This window comes from Phodopus roborovskii, unplaced genomic scaffold (assembly GCF_943737965.1).
Source record: "Phodopus roborovskii unplaced genomic scaffold, PHOROB, whole genome shotgun sequence".
Classification (NCBI taxonomy): Eukaryota; Metazoa; Chordata; class Mammalia; order Rodentia; family Cricetidae; genus Phodopus; species Phodopus roborovskii.
The window spans coordinates 1,442,014-1,462,058 of record NW_026125489.1 but is presented as its reverse complement, the minus strand read 5'-3'; the positions used below and the strand labels follow the sequence as shown (position 1 = coordinate 1,462,058).

Genomic DNA, 20,045 nt, shown 5'->3' with positions numbered 1-20,045 from the left:
GATTCTTTAGCCTTGTATTCTGTGGTGTGTGGTTTGAGAGTTCACATCAAAATTACAATGGGGATAAAGGAGCTGGTCAGTGATGGCATTCTGGGAGGCAGAGGCAGATGGGAGTTCAAGGCCAGCCAGGGCTACACAGAGAAACCATGTATGGGGTGGGGGGTGCTCTGTAGCCAACTCTATCCACATAGCTTGTGAGCTTGTTACTTAGCAAACACTGGCATTGTGTGAAGACAGAGGCATGCCCATGTGCATTTCATTTCTGGTATAACAGACTGACAACATCAACTTCTTATGTGTAAAGTGTGTTGGGAGAAGGTGGTGCTTAAGTTTTTTTTTAAGTGTTGATGTAGAAAAAGGCACTGGATTCACTGGAACTCAGGTGAGTTAGTGGGAAACAAACCTGGGTTCTCTGCATGTGACTCGAATGATCTTACGAACGAACATCTCTGCAGCCCCTTAAGAAATACTTACAGCATGAACTGACATACCCAAAAGTTTTGCTCTTTTTTGAGAATTTCTTTTTTTTTTTTTTAAGTGGTTCCTACTTTATAGCCTCCGCTGGCCTGGAAGTTGATGTGTAGACCAGGTTGACTTCAAACTGCCTCCCAAATATTGGGATTAAAGATGTGGTGCTGGCACACACCTTTAATTCCAGCAGAGGCTGGGGGAATCTGAGGCCAGCCTGGTCTACAGAGTGAGTTCCAGGACAGCCAAGGGTTACACAGAGAAACCCTGTCTCAAAAGAAAAAAGAATCCCTTAACCTAGAGGCAGGAGGGAGGGCCTAGTCCCTACTCCAAATGACTTGACAGATTTTTATGATCCCTCCTGGAAGGCACCCTCCTACCTGGAAGTGGGATAGGCGGATGGTTGGGGGTCATGGGAGGGAGAGAAGCAAGAAGAGGGAATTGGCATCAATATGTAAAATAAAAAATAAAAAGAAAAAAAATGGGCTCCACCATGTCCAGATTTTTGTTTTGTTTTTCAAGACCGGGTTTCTCTAGCTTTGGAGCCTGTCATAGAAGTCACTCTGTAGACCATCCTGGCCTCAAACTCAGACCTGCCTGCCTCTGCCAACCCAGTGCTGGAATCTGAGGTGTGCTCCACCAATGCCCGGCCCAGTGTTTTATTTTTGAAACAGGGCCTCTCACAGAACCGGGAGAACATGAATTTGGCTAGGATAGCTTGCCACCAAGCTCCAGGGATCCTTCCAACACTGCCTTCTTAGGACGGGTTACAGGCAGACATTGCCTAAGTCTTCATTCCTCGCTTTACCAACTGAGCCTCTTATCCTGTGCTGTAAACCTTAACAGTATATATGCTCTTAAAGGTGATTCTTGAGGTTTGGTTGTTTTGAGCACACTAGTGGCCCCAAAGATGTTTAGGAGTTGAATTAACAAAATGTAAGCACTTCCCCCCTTCCTCTGAGTCTAGACTCCCTAACGGGCTTGGCTGTGTTTTGTTTTTAATTGTACAGCACAGAAAGAATCACATGGGACAGGAAACTTGTTTTTTCTTTTGGCCCCAGACGGGTGGGGGATTTCTGTGTTACCTGTAGCCCTGGCTGTCCTGGAACTCACAAAGACCCTCCGGCCTATGCCTCCTGAATGCCTGGCAGGAATGAAGTATACTCTGACAAGATACCTTCAGCAGACTTTAACAAGAGACTGACTAGCTGACTCCAACTGACCAAGATAACACATCCTATGCAGCAATATCTGAAAAACTGTTTCAGCATGCATGGTGGGTGTTCATTTTATAAAGTAGATTCCAGTCTGTGTGCTGTTTTAGGCAAATGACTATCACAGCACACATTTATACATGAATTACTCATAGAACAGGGAAGAATATATGAATTTAAGATGAAAGCTATGTATTTATTAGGTTAGGTTGTAAAAGCTGATTACATGAGATATCCAAGGTATTGTTACATTGTCCTAAAGGTAGGTCAAAGGACTGAGTATACAGTACAATGGCAGTCTTAAGTTACCTCAGGGTTTTTTAAGTATCGTGTAAGGTACAGCAAAAATTCTGGTCTCCAGACAGTGATAATGCATGCCTTTTAAAAGTCCCAGCACTCGGGAAGCAGAGGCAGGTGGATCTTTCTGAGTATGAGGCCAGTCTGGCCTACAAAGCTACACAGAGGAAACGCTGTCTCGAAAAAAGAAAAAGTATCAATCTCAGGAAATTTTTTTGTTTTTCAAAGCAAAGGTTCCATCTATGCTGGGACTCTCTAGACTAGCTGGCAGAAAACTAAAAGAGATCTTACCTGCAATTACACATTGCCACAGAGATAACACAGTACCTTGCAAGAATATTTTTAATGTTTAAACCTTCTAAAACCTCTACTAGAAATAATAGTCTTGCTAATATGGACCCATGATTATAGACCTTAGAACTATCAAATCTTAGAATGAGAAAACTCAAACGAGGAGCAGTCCTTTATTTTACCTTTCTGTTAACTGACAAGTGAAGAAAATAAAAGATGAAGCACAAGAGAGAACACAGAGTAACTACTTGTTTGAATCTTGACCTTGCCCCAACCAGAAATTGAACTGCCAGTAAATTTGCAAGACACTGTTACAACTTGGGTCACATCAGCTGATGGTCCAGACTACAGCTAAAGGCATGGACGAAGTCTAATGTGAAATCCATTGAGATGGGGTTAGGAAAGGAAGAAGTGAATAAACAGGGCATGAAGGGTTGTCATTGCTGTGGACCTCAGTCTTCAAGAGTGTCTCATGGGAAAGAACTTGATAAGGGAACTCCCAGGAATTTGGGGTTGAAGTCTTCTGTTATCTTCTAATCTGTTCCTTTATGTTCATCTATTTTGTTCCCACATTAGGCTTTCTAGAATGTTTTTTAAACTTCATTAGCATCCCATTGTTAGAGAAATCAAATACCATTGACCTATTCAATAACCACCAGGGTTTAGCCTCCTTTGTAAATCTTTTGTGGTGTTGGGGATTGAACCCAGAGCATCACACACTGGAATAGCACTCAGAGTCGTATGCTAACCAGAGTGAAAACACTCTGGCTTCAGCCTGTGATTAAGGCCTGTACTACCTGTGACCTACCTTAAATTTTTTAAGTCTCACATATCCCAGACTGGCGTCACAACTTGCTTCATAGCTGTGGATGGCCTTGAACACCTGTCTGATCCACCCACCAGGTCCCAGAATTAGAGGTATAGGCATGTACCATGTTCATTCCTTAAGCTTAACTGGTAATTTCCTTAAAATCTAGGGTTCACATACAGGCCGGAGTTTAGCAAAATGCTGCTTACAGACCAAATGTAGCTCACTTGCTGTCAGCTTTTATCCAATCAGAGTAATGAGTGACCTAAATACTTTTAGTGGTGGGGAAGAGAGACCGAGGTAGGCAGATCTTTGAGTTCGAGGCCAACATGATTGACACAGTGACTTTCAGGACATTCAAAAGGCTACATAGACCCTGACTCAAGGGAAGAGAGCTAGGAATATAATTCAGTGATAGTGTTTGCTTAGCATGTACAAAATCCTGTGTTCAATACCCAATTCTTTAAACAAAACAAAAAAAATGTATTTCAAGCTGGGGGTGTTTAGTACAGTGGTAGAATGTTTGCCTACCATGCACATTCCTGTTAAGGGCTCTGGAGAGTTTGTCTGGTTCCTGAGTTTAATTTCCTGTACCAAGAAAAGGTGTTTTTCTTTTCTGCAGAGTCTCATCATGTAGCCTAGGCTGTCCCCCAACCTCACCAGGTACTCCATGACTGAAGTCCAAATCCTGCTTACTCTGCCCACATGCCCAGCTGAGATGGCTCAATAGTTAAGCGCACTTGTAGCAGATCCTACTTTGTCCTCTGGCCTCCAGATATTGCCTTCACGTGGCGCACAGAGACATATGCAGGCAAATCACCCATATTTTAAGTTATGTGTAGTTTGTGGGAGAGATTTTTGTATTAAGTGTTCACGTGTGTTGGTGTTCACAGAGACCACAGGCATATCAGGCGGTTTTGAGTTTCTTGACTTGGGACCTTTATAAAAGCAATATATTCTCTTAACTGCTGAGCCATCTTCCCAAGCCCCTCAAATTTTAAAAATTGAATGTTCTGCTGGGCAGTGGTGGCACTCGCCTAAATTTAATCCCAGCACTTGGAAGGCAGAGGCAGGTGGATCTCTGACTTCAGGCCAGGTGGTCTAGAGTGAGTTCCAGGAAAGCCAGGGCTACACAGAGAAACCCTCTCAAACAAAGACACAAAGCCAGTAAAGAACACTGCATCTCAGCACTATGTTAGGAACCAGGGCTGCAGGTTCTTCTCCCGGGCAGGTGCTAAGTCTTCTTTTGTACAGTTCTAGGATAAAATTGGCCAAGGGTGGAGGGTTGCCCCGCGTGGGAGAGCAAAGCAGGTTCTATAGCAGGAGAGGGTGACCCAGGCGGAGGGAATAACACGCCAGGCAGACAGAGCTTGAATGAGAAATTTATTTAATAAGGGGGAGAGGGAAAGAGACATACGGACACCGGGGACAGAAGAGAGAATAGGGAGCGCTGAGGGCGTAAGTGGGCGGGGTCTGGTTTTAAAGGGTCCTTTGCATCTGCCTGCAGACTAGTACTCATGGAACCTCGGGCTGACCAGGGCTCTGCCTGAGTGCATTCTACCAGGTGATGGGCGGGCCAGCGTAATGCCTGAATCCTAACCGTAAGGTTTCTGGCACTTGGGAAGCGGGCAGGATCAGGGCTACATGGTTAACATAACCTAAGAGTCTGGGCTAAGTGATAACAATAGCATTTAAAAACAAGAGGGGAAAAAAAAGCCTCTATTCCAGCACATAAGAGACTGGAGTAGAATCGCCCTAAATTTGAAGCCAGCTTGAACCACAGAAAGACAAAACACTGTTTTTATCTATTTGCGCCCCCTTTAGCCGCATTGAGCCTAGCGCCCCCATTTGCAGATCTGAGTGCGGCGCTCACTGCACACTGCAGGTAATACTTTACGTTGCTCCCCGTGATTTCCTGGCCTGCCTACCCTGCCCTCCTCTGTCAGGGTTTTGGGGCAGGCAAATACTGTTTGGGTTACTAACCTCACTAGCCCTTAACGCAGTGCAGGACACAACAGTCTCAGTAGACCGCAAGCTCATCTGATCGCGTGGGCAGTGCGTTGCCTACAAACTCTGCCCCCTCCCCTCACCTAGGGCGCCAAATCTCAATGCGGGGGAAAAGGCTCGGCCCTGAATGCAAACTCGCAAAGGCAGCTCCTCAGCTAAAGGCCGTGCGTGTCCGCTATGCCGGGCTTGCACAACGGAGCCGAGGCCGAGGCGGCGGAATCGCCGCGAGTTCGAGGCCAGCCTGGGCTAGAGTGTGCGCCCCATTCTCAAACAAGCGCGTCCTGCAGCACACCTTCCCGGAGACGAGTCCCTCGGGTCCGGTCTCCGCCGCCGCCGCCGCCGCCGCCGCCCGAGGCAGCCCAGCCGTTTCCCGGGGACAGCGCCCAGGGCGCGTGCTCAGGCGGTTGGCGGCCAACGGTCTGGGAGCGCGGGAGGGAGGGCGGGCGAGCACGGCCGAGGGCGGGCTCGGGAAGAATCGCGAAGGAGCCGGGGAGGCCCCGCCCTTCCCGTAGAGCTCTCTAGAAAGCCGCGCAGGAGCCTGAAAACAAGGAGTGCGCGTGCGCGGCGGCCGGGCCCGGGCATTTTGCTGCGTCACCAGCCGCCGCCCGGCCTGGCCACCCCTCGCACGCACGCACGCACGCACGCACGCAGGCTCGCACGCTCGCTCGCTCTGCCTCCGTCCTCGCGCCGCTCTCCCTCCACTTCCCTCCTCTCCCGGGCCGAGGGAGCCGCTCTCCGCGCGGTGCATTGTGGGCATCGAGGTCGAGCCCGCCGCCGCCGCCGCCGCCGGGGGAGCAAGGAGAGGCCGCGACCGGGCAGGACACGCCGCAGTCGCCGCGCACAGCAGTCGCCTGGCCCGCCGCCGCCCCAGTGAGGCCCGCCCACCCGTTCGCCTGGCCCCCCGCCCCGGCCACCATGTGAGTGCGCCATCCCGCGGGGAAGGTCGCCGCGCAGCGCGCCAGGCCGCGCCGGGAGCCCGGGAAACGGCCCCGCCGCCCGCCGCGCCGGCGTCCTTGTGCCGGTTACCGTTGGCGGGTGGGGGACATCTTTCCCCTCCGGGTGCCCGCTTCCCCCGCCTGCGGCCCGGCCCCGGGGCCCGCGTGCCGGAGACCCCGCTCCCCCTCCCGGGCGGCCCGGCTCACTCGGAACTCTGGGAACTCAGGCCCCAGACTCGTGTGCGAGCCTCCCGCCATGCGGGCAGCCCCTCGGCTTCCTGGGTCGGCGACGGCCGGGCCGGGCTGGGAGCACCGCCGGGGGCCGTCGGGAAGCTTCTGGGCCGCCGGCCGGGCTGCACGCGGCCCTCCCCCCGCGGCAGGCACTGCTAGGCAACTACGAGGGGCCGTGCCGTCGCCGCCCCGCGCTTCCCTTCCGGGCCGCTAGATCAATCTGCACGTGTCTGCTCGCAGGACGCCTGGGGCCCTCTCTGTCCCTCCGTAAACTTGGCGTGGCGTGCGTCGCGTTGCGCTCCCCCTCCGTGCCAGGATGGGGTAGGAATGAGCCCGGGGTGGCGGCCACCTCGCTGGCGCCGAGATCGTAGGTTTATGCTAAAGGGGCCTTGGCGAATGTAACCGGTCGGGGATTTGTGGCCCCGCTTCTCCAGGCCTTCCCTCGTCGGGAAAAGCTTTTTGAGACGTGAGGATTGGGTTGCACTCTTTGCGGGGGGGGGGGCGCCACGCACAGTCCGAGACGTTAATTGTGGGTTGTGATGGGTAAGAGACTTTCACAACGTACAGGTGTAAGGGCCTGCTTGGATAGTTATGGCGAGACATCTGAACGGGTGGAGCAGACTCTGGAAGGCGTGGGGTTCTGGGAAATGTGTGAAGGAATTTGGAGGGCCCCCCCCCCATCCCAGCTGCCTAAACCTTACGTATTGTGTGAGTGGTTGCTCCTGGAGGTGAAAGGAAAACCTGTGTGCGGGTCTCCTCCATCGTGTAGGGATAGAACTCAAGTTGTAAGGTGTGGCGCCGGTTTAGATTTAATTTTTGAGGTGTTATGGATAGAGCCCCATGTTAGGGAAGCGCTCTATCGGCCCAGCTATATTCTTGTGCCACACATGGCTTTTAAGATAGGTTGATGTAAAACATGTATTTCCTTTTTTATATTTAATTTACCAAATATATTGAACATGTAAGGATAAATTGAATTGCTAGGTAAAACATGCTAAGTTTAATAGATGAACACAGCCAAACAAAGCACCTTTTCGTCTAGAAGTACCAGTTGAGCTGGAGAGGTATTTCAGTGGGATGGTGCTGGCTTCCCTTGTGGGATCCCGTTCTATTTCCAGGACCCTCGGTGCTCACAGCCATCTGTAACTCCAGTTTCAGGGATGTGGGCCACATACATGCAGGCAAACCTTCATGCAGCAAAAGTCAAAGAATACTTTACAAACAACTATTTAAAACGATTTGTTTGAAACATTTTCTGAGGGTAATAAATGCAAGTAGGTTAAAATTGCTGGCAACATATTCTACCCATTCTCTAATTGTAATGCCTACTTCCTTCAAAAGTAACGTTTTTGTTTACTTTTTCCCCCTAGAGACAGGTTTTCTGTGTAGACCAGGCTGGCCTTGAACTCAAAGGTCCACCTGCCACCCCAACACAAAGTTTTCTCTTTAAAATTTCCTTCCTTGGAGCCTGGAGAGGTGGCTCAGATTGATGTGCTGTTCTTGCAGAGGACCTAGGTTCAGATCCCATCACACGTGGCGGCTCGCAACCATTTGTAACTCCAGTTTCAGGGGATCCAATGACCTTTTCTGACCTCTGTGGGCACCAGGCAAGCATGTGTCATTCGCATGAACCTGAGCGCATGCACACACATATATGTTTGTATGTGATCAAAATACTAGTACAAATGAGATGAAACATATTTTTAAATGACGTTGTTTTTGATTATGTGTCAGTATGGATGTGTGCATTCTAGTGCTGGCTTCTGCAGAGAGCAGAGGTGTTGGATCTGAGTGGAGGCAGTTTGAGCCACCCAACCTTGGTGTGTGGGTGTTTTGCCTGTGTGTGTGTCTGTGTACTACCTGCTTGCAGCACTTTGAAAGGCCTGAAATCTATGGAGTTAGAGATGGTTGTGAAACACCATATAGGTGTTGAGGATAGAACCCTGGGTCTGGTTCTCTTAACCATTGAACCATCTTTCCTTTCCAGTCTCTATTAACTTGCAAGTTTGGGGTTTTTTGAGACAGGGTTTTTCTTTATAGCCCTGGCTGTCCTGGAACTCAACTGTGTAGGCCAGGCTGGCCTCAAACTCGATTGTCTGCTTCCCCAGTGCTGGGATTAAAGGCATGAACCACTGTGCCTGGCCCTATTGACTTTAAGATTTTGAGGCTCGCCTTTGAAGCCCTGGGCTACCTACAATCCACAACATACGGGGCTACTCTTGATGCTTAATGTTTGTGTGCTGAAAACACATCTTTAGATCAAGGCCAGCTAGGTCTACATAGTAAGCATCATGTATGCACACACCTATTCATTTATTCGTTCCAAGATAAGGTTTCTCCATGCTGTCCTGACTGTCCTGAATTCAGGGATCTGCCTGTCTCTGCCTTCCAAGTTCTGGGATAAAGGGTGTGGCTACCTCACCTGACGACACTTTATTTTTAAGCTTGCACCATTATGCCCATTTTGAAGCATTCAGATAGCTGATGTGTTGATTTGTGACTCTGATTTCAGGGCATCCAGCACCCTCTTTGGACCTCTCTGGGCCTCTGGCCTCCAGTAAAAGGCATATAAGCAGTGTACATACATGTAGCCAACACACACACACACAATAAATATAAACAACTCCTTAGAGACCGTCTCATTGTGTAGCCCTGGCTGTCCTGGAATTGTAGACCAGGCTAGCGTTGAACTCATGGAGATCGGCCTGCCTCTGCCTCCCCAGTGTTCAGATTAAAGTTATGTATTTGTTTGTTTGTTTGTTTGTTTGTTTACTTATTTGCAGAACTCCCAAAATAAAATATCCAGCCTTCCAAACTTACAGTGAACATGTGTGTGCCTGTCTTGTAAGTTTGAAAAGAGTAACTGGTGGCCTTTGTTCAATGTTGATTTCCTAACCACTGTAACCTGGCAACTGATTTTTCCTTTTCTTGTTGAGTTAGACTTTAACTGGAAGGCATAGAAACAAAGTGACAAACATTGCTGGATTGTAGGTTACAGTTACTGCTTGACCCCTCGAAAACACTATTGGACAGATGGAGGAGCTTGGGGTCTGGGGTTTTTTTGGTAGGGCTCCATGTATGTGCCAGGCTGACATGGGACTTGTGGCCCTCTTTTCACCCAAGTGTGAGATTGCAAGCAAATGCCACCATGCCCAGCTCTGTAAATCTCAAATGTAGAATTGTTTTATCTAACTCAGAACCCCCTACCCCTGCTTCCCTGCGTGCTGGAATTAAAGGTGTGTGTGCATCGCTACAGCCAGCTAAAACTTTTTAGGCAGGGGCTGGCCTGGACCTGCTGCCTTCACCTCCCAAATGTTGGGATCACAGGCATGTTCCACTGTGTCCAGCTTTCCATAGCAGAATTTTGTGTCTTGTTCCTTATTACAAACTGATAGGATACCACAGTTTTGCTTAGTTTTCGCCCTTTTGTGAGTTCTTGATCCTTCTATTTCCTCACGTAACACCAACGTGGAAAAGGTAGGGGCAGGGGGTTTGCTGCGGTTTGGGGCCATCCAAGCCTGCATGGTTAAGACTCCCTCATAGCCGGGCAGTGGTGGCACATGATTTTAATCCCAGCATTTGGAAGGCAGAAGCAGGCAGATCTCTGAGTTTCAGGACAGCCAGGATTATTACAAGGAGAAACCTTGTCACAGAAGAAAATTTCCCTCATAACAAGACTTTGCTTTAAAAAACTCTGAAAGGGGGACTAGGGAAATCATTCAGCCAGTAAGAGTACTTGCCGGCAAGCATGAGGACATAAGTTCAAATTTCCATCACCCGAGTAGGGTCTGCAGAGATGGCTCAGCGGTTCCTCCAGAGGACAGGGTTCAATTGCCAGCAACCACAAAGCAGCTCCAGAGGATCCAGTGCCCTCACAGGCAGAATACCAATGTACATAAAATAAATCAGTAAAGTATTTAATAAAAATACTTGTGTAAAAAGCTGCTTGTGCTGTGTGGACTGAACAGGGGGGGGGGGTTAGCCACCTCCTTTGAGCTCCGTAAGTGATCTCAGGGAATAAGGTGAGAGTGCCGAGAACTGAACACAGGCCATGTTGCTTTGCTCTTGTTTTGCGTTGAGGTCTTGAAGAGCAAATAATCTTTAATGCTGGGCATTTCTCTGCCTGGCGCCCTATGTCCCCCACTTATCGCAAGTAGAAATCCAGGTACTAATATTAATTTATCGCATTTGTATAGAAAGAGACTTGATTTGAGACTGTCTAGACGCGGCTGTGAGAAGGCAGATTTGGGGCCAGTTGCAGAGTAAGTGGGTCTTTTAGGGAGTCTGTTTCGTGTGACAGCACCTGTTTCCCCTCCTCTGTGCCCTCATTCCCCCCTCCCCCCCACAAGGGCCCCAGCCATTGGAGGAAAGCCTGCTTTGACTCCATTACCCCTAAAAGCCCTGTCTGAAGTAAAAGTCTCGTTCGAGGTACTGACTGTTCAGGGTTAAACACGAGAAATTGGACAGAAAGCAGTTTGATTACTTCGTGTGCATCTAAGGAAGTAGGTTAACTTAAGTTAACTTAAGAAAACCTGAGGCGGGGCATGGTGGCGCCCACTTTTAATCCTCCTGCCTCTACCTCCCAAGTCTTGGGGCTAAGGACATGTGCTGCTTTTGCTGCTAGGCAAGTAATTAGAGTTTTATTTGGCTGCCACTTGTGATGTGCTTGGTAAAGAATCTGCTCATTAATTAGCCTCAATTTCTAGGCACAAGAAGCAGGTGAACTATATATCCATTTCCCCAAGTTAGTCATTTTTATTTTTAAAATAAGGTTTTAAAAATTGTGCTGAGTCCTTGGTGTTGTTGGGTTCTCTAGTGGAAGAGAACTGGTTGAGTAAATGTATACCAGGATTTATTGGCTTGCCTTACATGATGCTGTGTCAGCAGAATAGTCCAGCAATGGCTGACTTACCCAGAGAAGTCCAGAGCCTCATAGTTGCTTTTAGTCGCTTCCAGTCTGATTCTGGCAACTGTGGAAGAACCCCAAAGAGCTGCTGCTGGTCTTCAGTCCATTTAGGAAGCACAGAGTAGATGAACTTGCCTACAATTATTTAGGATGTGTTTTTCCACTCAAATAGTTTGGTCAAGAAAATGCATAAGAATTCCATTTAGTGATATAGGGTCTGTTTTATCTTCACTTCTTTGTCCCCAATGGATTTTATTTCTAATTTAAACACTGTTTAGTAAACATGGAAAGTCTAGGTACCTATGGTACAGATGCTGTCTACTAATAAAAGGCACAGTTTTCTAAAAAGTTAAGCAAAGGACATCTGGGTGATAGTGGTGATTTGTAGCTGTTAGTCTTCGGTGAACAGAGGAGTTTATCGTAATTTTTATTTTAGATGGGTGGGCTCATGGTGGGGAGGCTTGCATGGATTTATGTATAGAGTTCTGGGAATTGAAGTCAGGTTGCCAGGCTGCTGAGCCATCTCACCAGGGCAGGATAGGCTTTGTTTTCTTTTAAACAGTCCTTTTGTTTATTGTTTGTTTGGTTGGTTTTTCAGGGCCAGGTTTTGCTGTGTAGCCCTAGCTGTCCTAGAACTGGCTCTGTAGACCATGCTGGCTTCTTGCCCACTTCTGCCTCTTGAGTGCTGGGATTAAAGGTGTGTGCCACCATGCGTAACAAACAGCACAATTTCTAAGACTGAATTGCTCCAACGGGAAAAGGCACTCCATACAAAAATGAGTCTATCTTGCTTAAAATACTTATAGTGCTTGCTATTTCAGGGGACAATTATTAAGATAGGGTCCTACTCCAAAACCGGAGTTTACATGGACTTCGATGCTTTTCCTCTGTTTTCCCAGTGCTGGGATTACAGGCTTAAACCAGTTACCCTCTCAGACCTGCCCTGCTGAGGACAACATATTTTGTGTACTTCTCCAGAATACTTTTTTTTTTTTTTTTTTTTTTTTTAAAGCCAGGGCTGGAGCAGTGCCTCAGTAGTTCAGAGTTCCTCCTGTTCTTGGAAGGCCAGGTTTGGTTTTGAGCCTCTGTACCTAGTAGTTCATATCTGCCTCTAACTCCAGCCTTTCTGACGCTTGTGGGCAGTTGCACATCAACAACACTAAGCCATACCTGCTGCCTTGTGTCTGAGATAACAACATTCAGGAGGATCACAAGTTAGAGGCCAGTCTGTTCTACATGTTCAAAGTCAGCCAGGACTATGTAAAGAGATCCTGTCTCAATTACTACCTCCTGCAAATAACTTACTGACTTTACAGGCACATTGGTGTGAACCAATAGCAATTGATTGTTAATATTTATAGTAAATTTTACAAGGGATAAGGGCATTTGAAATCTCTCAAACTGCCAGGTAGTAATGGCTTATACCTTTAATGCCAGCATTTGGGAGGCAGAGGCAGGCAGATGTCTGAGTTTGAGGAAGGACAGTAGGGGCTACAGAGAGAAATTGTCTCAAAAAAAATGTGATATGTTGTCATATTAAATGTGAAGTTACAAGTATTCAATCTTGCTTGAATTAAATTTTTTGTTAATTTTTCCTGTTTGTAGGCAGCCTGCTTCTGCAAAGTGGTACGATCGAAGGGACTACGTATTCATTGAATTTTGTGTTGAAGACAGTAAAGATGTTAATGTAAATTTTGAGAAATCCAAACTTACTTTCAGGTAATTTGCCTTTTGTCTTAGGGTGACTGTTGCTGTGATGAAATACTGTCCAGAAGCTTGGGGAGGAAAGGGTTTATTGGCCTTGTGCATCACTGTTCATCCTCAGAGCGGGCCAGGTCAGGAACCCAGGACCACCAGCCCAGGGATGCCCCCACAAGCACACGTCCACAATGGGCTGTCCCTCCTCCATCAATCACTCATTGGGAAAATTACAGTCTTGCCTACAGCCCAATCTTATGGAACTGCTTTCTCATTCGGGGGCTCCCTTCTTTTAGCTAACTCCAGCTTATGTCAGGGTGACAAAACTAGCCAGCACTCCACAGGGTTGCCCAACACTCATTTCAAACGATTGAATGACTTAAAAGCTTGTTTTCTTTTGCTGATCTATTGCTTATAGAGGCTTACTTGAATTTTTCTGTCTTTCTGTTTTTTAGTTGTCTTGGAGGAAGCGATAATTTTAAGCATTTAAATGAAATTGATCTTTTTCATTGTATTGATCCAAATGTAAGTAGTGTTAATGCTTTATTCTGATTTCAATTATGAGGAAATGGGAATGCTGTAGTAAATATATAGTCTATTTGACTATTTGTAAAGACTGTTGTATATTTTGCAACCTCCCTTTCTACAAGTTTTTTTATTGTTGCTGAAGCCTTTTCCTAAATACTCTGAAGTTTCAGTAGCTAAGTGCCTGGGGAAAGAACCACACAGGTGGCTTGTGCCTATAAAGTGAGTTTTTAGGGAGTTGAGGCAGGATGGCTCTGCCTACATCCAAGAACCATCTCAGGAAAGGAACAAAGTTTAGTGTAGAGGGTCACACAAAAACTAGTAACACTCAAGTAGCGTAATTAAGTAGAGTCTTAAGTTCAAGACCGCCAGGCTATACAGTAATGGCCAAATTATGGAAGTACAGCTTTGTGGCAGAGTACTTCCCTAGTACATTTCAAGGTCCTAGGTTTGGTTTCTAACAATCCCCCTCCCAACCCCCCCCCCCCAAAAAAAGAAAAGGTTACAGAGAAATCAGTGAAAGGGGAAAAGTAGAACAAGACCAGCTATTCACTGTGACATGTTTTTTTATATATATATATATATATATAGGATTCCAAGCATAAAAGAACGGACAGATCGATTTTATGTTGTTTGCGAAAAGGAGAATCCGGCCAGTCATGGCCTAGGTTAACAAAGGAGAGGGCAAAGGTAGGTTCTCATTTTCTGTGCTTAAGAAGTAAAATGAATTTTTATAATAGGATTTTGTTGTTTTGGTTTGTTTTTGGAGACAGTATATCTATATAGTATAAAGGCCGGTGTTTTCCACTTGACTTTCTCACCAAATGTCCTGGAGTCTTCCCCGTTTGATAATAGAATTTTTGACATTCAAGAGACACAGGCTTTTGCATCAGGAGTTGGTAGCACATTTGAGGCTAAGACTGAAATTGAGACAAGCTTGCCTGGATGTTAGGCTTGCTTACTGTTGCTGTGATTAAAACAATAGGAAGCAACTTCCACATCCACAGTCCATCGCTGAAGCGAGTCAGGAGCTGATGCAGGGGCCTTGGAGGGAACTGCTTACTAGATTGCTCCCCGTGGCTTGCTCAGCCAGCTTTCTTGTGGAGCCCAGGGATTACCCTACCCACAGTGGGCTGGGCCCTCCCCTGTCAATCACTAATTAAAATGTTCTGCAGCCTTCTTTCAGGACTCTAACCTATTGAGATGACATAAAATAGCACACTGGGCTGGATAGTTGGAGCCTGTCTTGTTTAGGGATCAACTTGGTACTTTCGTGTCTGCGAGGTCCTGAGTTTAATCCCCAGTACAAGAATTGACTCAGGCATGTTGGTTCCAACAGAGGCAGGAGAACAAGGAGTTCGGACTCTAAAACAGGAAAAGGGAGAGAGTCTGCTGCAGAGAAAAGGCTTTTATATGAGTTTTGTGATTTATCATAGTAGAGCAAAGTTTGTTGTCACTTAAATAAATTCAAAGAACTTAACATGGTAGAGACTCCAAGTTGAATGTCTTCAAAGGGCCATGCATAGTGGCACTTATTTATCCCAGAGTGTAAGAGGCAGCTGGGAAGCCACATAGTAAGGTGCTCTCTGGAATGGAAACACTGATGTGGCTGAATAAAAGGGAAGTTGAACAAAGTGATTTATGAGCTTGTTACTACTTTGAATTTCTCTGGGTGTTTTGTCTTTTGTGCTAACTTATGTCCTATTGGTGGGTGTAAGTTCAAAAACTAACATGGGGTGGTGCGCTCTTGATCTGTAGCTCAATTGGCTGAGTGTGGACTTCAACAATTGGAAAGACTGGGAAGATGATTCCGATGAGGACATGTCCAATTTTGACCGCTTCTCGGAGGTGAGTTCTCCCCTATAGTTTGTTTTTATTTTTAATGTGTATGGATGTTTTTTGCTTCCATATGTGTCTGCACCACCTGGGAATTTGGTGCACGTGGGAGTCCAAAGACAGTGTCAGAAATGGAGTTACACAGGACTGTGAGCTTGCCAGAAGTCAAATTCTGGTCTTTTGCAAGACCCTAAAGTCACCTTTTAAAATGGCTTTCAAAGTTTAGTGTTGTGGGGACCTAGGAGATGACTCCATGTGTATTTTAATATATAAATAAACATAATTTTTAAAAATTACTGTTTGAGCCAGGCAGTGGGGGTATACGTCTTTAGTTCCAGCATGGAGATGGATCTCTATGAGTTTAATATCAGCCTGGTCTACAGAGTGAGCTCCAGGATGGGTATCTGAAGAGGTGGTTCCAGGCCAATATTAGAACCAGTCTGCAGCATGAATTGAGCGGTTTCACTTCCCTTTGGAGCTGTGTAACACAGATGCCGCTTTAAACACCAGCATCTGGGTTCAGAGAGATGGTGTAGCGGTTACAAGTTGTTTCTCTTGCAGAAGACCCGGGTTTAGTTCCCAGCAACCTTATGTTAGTGCAACTGCCCATAACTTGAATTATTTGTATTAACTTTTGCTCACATCTATATCTACCCGAGGAGTTGTGAGACACTGGGCGCTGGGAACTGACCTGGGTCTCTGCAGGCGCAGCCAGTGTTCTTAACCACTGAGCCAACTCCCCACTGATGGGTGCAAAGATTTGTTTGCAAAATCAAGAAGAGGAGCTGGGTGTAACCTGTGTTTTTCTTTAATCCTGGCACTTGGGAGGCAGGGACAAGAGGGTCTCTGTGAGTTCCAGGACACCCTGTCTCAAAAAAAAAAAAAAAAAAAAAAAAAAAAAAAAGTGAGATGGGTGGTAATCAAAAGGACTATGATGCCCGTTTTTGTTTTTTTCCTGTCTAGCTTTGGAGCCTGTCCTGGAACTCACTCTGTAGACCAGGCTGTCTTCGGTCTCCCAAAGTGCTAGGGTTAAAGGCAAGCACCACCAACATCCGGCTCATGTTTTATAATCTCAGAATTTATCAATACCTGTGAGCCACTGTGTGGAATTTAGCAACTTTTTTTTTTTCTATTTTTTATGAAGATAGGATCTCATGTAGCCCATCAGGTTTGCCTCTCATCTCACAATATGTGGTTGAGGAAGATCTTGAACTTTTAAAGTCATGTGTCAGGACATCCTACTTGGACCTTCCCTTGTTTTCACAGAAGTGGTAGTCTCTCTGGTTGTGTGTGATGTCTTAGATTATTTTAAAACTAATTTTTATGCTTCAAACAGATGATGGATCACATGGGTGGTGATGAGGATGTAGATTTACCTGAAGTAGATGGAGCAGATGATGTAAGTATGGGCCATCTTCTATTTCCTAATAGTAAGTGCAGTTCCTTTATAAGTAGCCTCACATACCCATGGCTCCCCTGCACTCGTATCCATTCTTCTCCCCCCCCACCCCCCATACTTGTTCCTTAACCAACGTCTGTAAGAGAAGTACTGGTTCTTTTAGATGTATCCATGGGGGCTGGTGGTTGTCAAGTAGGGAAGTTGTATTTGTGGATCACTAAGGATGACATTTTTAAGAAATTACTGCAAAAAAGGTAAGAGTTCAAAGGGTTATCCTTGGGTCTTGAATGGTGCTCGCCTTTAATTCCGGCATCGGGAGGCAGAGGCAGGTGAATCTGAGCTCAAAAGCAGTCTAACCCTGTCTTGACACACACACACACACACACACACACACACCGCCCCCAGAGAGAGAATTGTTTTGCCAAGGATACAAATAGGAAGATTTAAAACCAGGTCTTTGTGTTGAGTCCTTTTTCCTTTAATCAAGTGGGAAGAGCTGACACCCGGTTGGGAGGGGACTGAGGGTGAGCTCAGGAAGTGCACAGCACTGTTTACAGAGAGATAGGAGAATAAATCAGATGAATCAATTACCATTAACTTCCTAGGTTCTGTATTTGCTACTATAGTAAAAAAAATATGTTTAAGATTCTTAGTAATATTCTTTCTGTAAAGAAGAATGTGTTTATGATTAGCTTGGTAACTTTTTAAAATTTCTTCCACAGGATTCACAAGACAGCGATGATGAAAGTACGTGAGGGGTTTTGGAGGTGTTGGGGTTGGCTTTTTTGTTTTTGCTTTGTTTACTATCTCCAGTGTCTCACACCAAATTTCAGAGCAGACACCATTTAGTTTAAGAGAATGGTAAGAGTACAGGTTAGGTTAAAATTCCAGCAACCACTAGGAAAAATGAAGGAAAAGATCATACTTTCATTTTTCACACAGGGTTTCTCTGTGTAACAGTCCTGGCTGTCCTGGAACTCTGTAGGCCAGACTGGCTTCAATCTCAGAGATCCACCTGCCTCTACTTCTCAAGCACTTGGATTAAATGTGTGCACCACCACCACCCAGCACCTTTTTTTATGTTTCTGTTCTGCCTGCATGTGTCTGTGTATGTAGCTGGTGCCTGTGGAGACAAAGAGACCATCAGACCCTTTGTAACTGGACTTAACGCCAATTGTGAGCCACCACATAGATGCTGGAAATTAAACCTGGGTTCTCTGGAAAAGTAGCAATTTCTCTATCCCAGACACATAAGTTTCAAATTTGCTATGGAATAGAATTAGTATAAATAAGAAAGAAAGCATAGGCTGGTGGTGCGTACCTTTAATTACAGCACTTGGGAGGCAGATACAGGTGGATCTAAGTTTGAGGCCAACCTGGTCTACAGTAGAGGGAGTGAGGGAGTTCCAGGACAGCTGGAGCTGCACTGAAACCCTGTCTCAAAAAAAAAAAGAAAGAAAATGGGACAGGGAAGCATTTCCAAGAATTGAAATGGGCTAGAGTGCTAAAGAAGGGCCTCTAGACCCTTGTCATCATTCTTAGAAGGTGTCCTTAGCTCTGTCTCCAAGATGACACAGTGCTTACTAAGGAGCTGCGGGCGGGCTGCTTTTCTACTGAGATTCTGGCTGTTGGGTTCTGTTATAGTTCTTGTAGACCTGCTGATTATTCTTAAAATCCTTTCAGAAATGCCAGATCTGGAGTAAGGAATGCTGTCATCGCTGGGATCTTGAGACAGAGAAATAACTTCTGCAAGATTTCATAATTGAGAAAATTCCTGAGTTGATAGCTCTAAAGGCAGATGCTGTGTTTGCCTCCTTTAACCCATTTTTCAACCTTTTTTTTTTTTTTTTTTTTTTTTTTTTTTTCTTTTTTTTCTTTTAAGGCTTCACTAAGGGTTGATAATGTACCATTGTATGGGGCAATTTAAGTCAGCTAAGGCAATATCCTTATGCATGAACATTTCCCAGGATTCCATGAAGCAGTTGAAATCCTAGGCAACTGATAGAGCAGCTCTGATGAGTAAACACATTTCACCTAAGTCTTTCTTCATAACCGTTACTTACATGTTAGGAAGCTCAGCTTAGGGAGAGAGAACTAGTTTTAGATCCTCGACCATGGACTTGAAGGGGACTGGGACAAATTGGCTGATATCTTAAACTGATACCCTGCCATTCTTCCAGTGTACCTTTCAGAATTATTCCACTAAAGATTATTTTTCAAAAAAAGAAAGTACTTTATTTACATCATTGTATGTGGTCACTTGCCAGTGTTGAGGTGTATTTTAGTTAAAACTAGTGAGTGCCCTAACTTAGATGGTTTTTGAAGCCTATACATTTGGTATTGTTTGGCCCTTGAGCTCTTACATCTCTTAGCATGGAGGACGAAGAAAGCTGTACATTGTTGCTTGAGAGTCTGTACATTTTAGACCAGATTTGTATTTGCACTGTCAGTATGGCAAATGAGTGGAAAATGTTAATACACTATTGGGTTTTTTTTTTTTTTTTTTTTTTTAATTTCCTGTTTTGATTTCAGCTTATGCCCTGGCTGGAAAACCTCAATTTTATGTTCATGACAGTGGGGATTTTTTTAAATGTCTACATTCTTTCTAATAAACTGTTGGAAGATTTCTTGGCTCTCCTTGTAAGTGTCTGGTTTGCTGTGATTTCATGTATTTACCACTTACTGGAATGGAGTTGTTATTTTTGAGGGAAAGCTTGGGGCTGCTCCTGTTTGCTCTGCTGTCATAGAAAACACTTTAAAGTGGATCTGTACTGGAAGACTGTAGTACCCTTTGCGGCAGCTGGAAAAGTGACTTGATTGAAATAAAAAGTATGCTGTCCTCCTGTGCATGTGCCCTGCATTTTAGCAGTGTCCCTCCAGTTCCCGACTGTCAGCCGCAGCACTCTGTCGCTGTTCAGGACGTCTCAGGCCGTGTTGGATGAAGTACTAAAGATACAGAGATTGTTCCTTGATGATTTCTGTGTGTGCATAGCTCAGAAACAACAGTACCGCTTTGGGGGGGTGGCTCAGGTGAATACAAAGTAAAGCGCATTAGTGTTCACAGAGGCCCACCTGGCAGGTATCGTCTCTTGAGTTCAAGGCCAGTCAGGGCTACACAGAAACCCAGTCCTGAAAAATAAGCAAAATGTGTTCCGTGTGTGTGCTGGTCCCCTCAGGTGTAGGACCCAGCTACCATGGTGGGCCCTAGAAATTGAGTGCAGGTCCTTAGAGCGGTGTGTAGTCTTCGCTGTTGAGCCCATCTCCCCAGCACCTAAGTTGGAGGGGAGGTGTATTGAGGGAGGCCAAAAGGTATCTGGTCCCTTGGGAACCTGAGTAATTGTGAATTCTAACATTTTATCTAGACATTTGGACACAAGCCTTAAATCCAAACACTCAGACGGGCAAGGATAAATTCTTGAGCTTCATTCAG

General features: G+C 45.8%; 2 protein-coding genes across 2 annotated transcripts in view; both read left to right on the top strand.

Moving 5' to 3' along the window:
* Zbtb39 (zinc finger and BTB domain containing 39) overlaps positions 1-985 on the top strand; it is a 161,047-nt gene extending 160,062 nt beyond the window's left edge. The window contains exon 3 of the transcript XR_007833974.1: positions 970-985. The gene's annotated coding sequence lies outside the window, so the exon portion shown is untranslated. The remainder of the gene's footprint in view (positions 1-969) is intronic.
* A 4,800-nt stretch (positions 986-5,785) lies between these two features.
* Positions 5,786-19,242, top strand: Ptges3 (prostaglandin E synthase 3). Its single transcript, XM_051176082.1, has 8 exons — positions 5,786-6,002; positions 12,763-12,876; positions 13,311-13,380; positions 13,972-14,070; positions 15,139-15,228; positions 16,553-16,615; positions 17,338-17,362; positions 18,299-19,242. Coding segments are annotated over exons 1-8 (483 nt in total). The 5' UTR covers positions 5,786-6,000; the 3' UTR covers positions 18,319-19,242.
* The last annotated feature ends 803 nt before the right edge of the window (positions 19,243-20,045 follow it).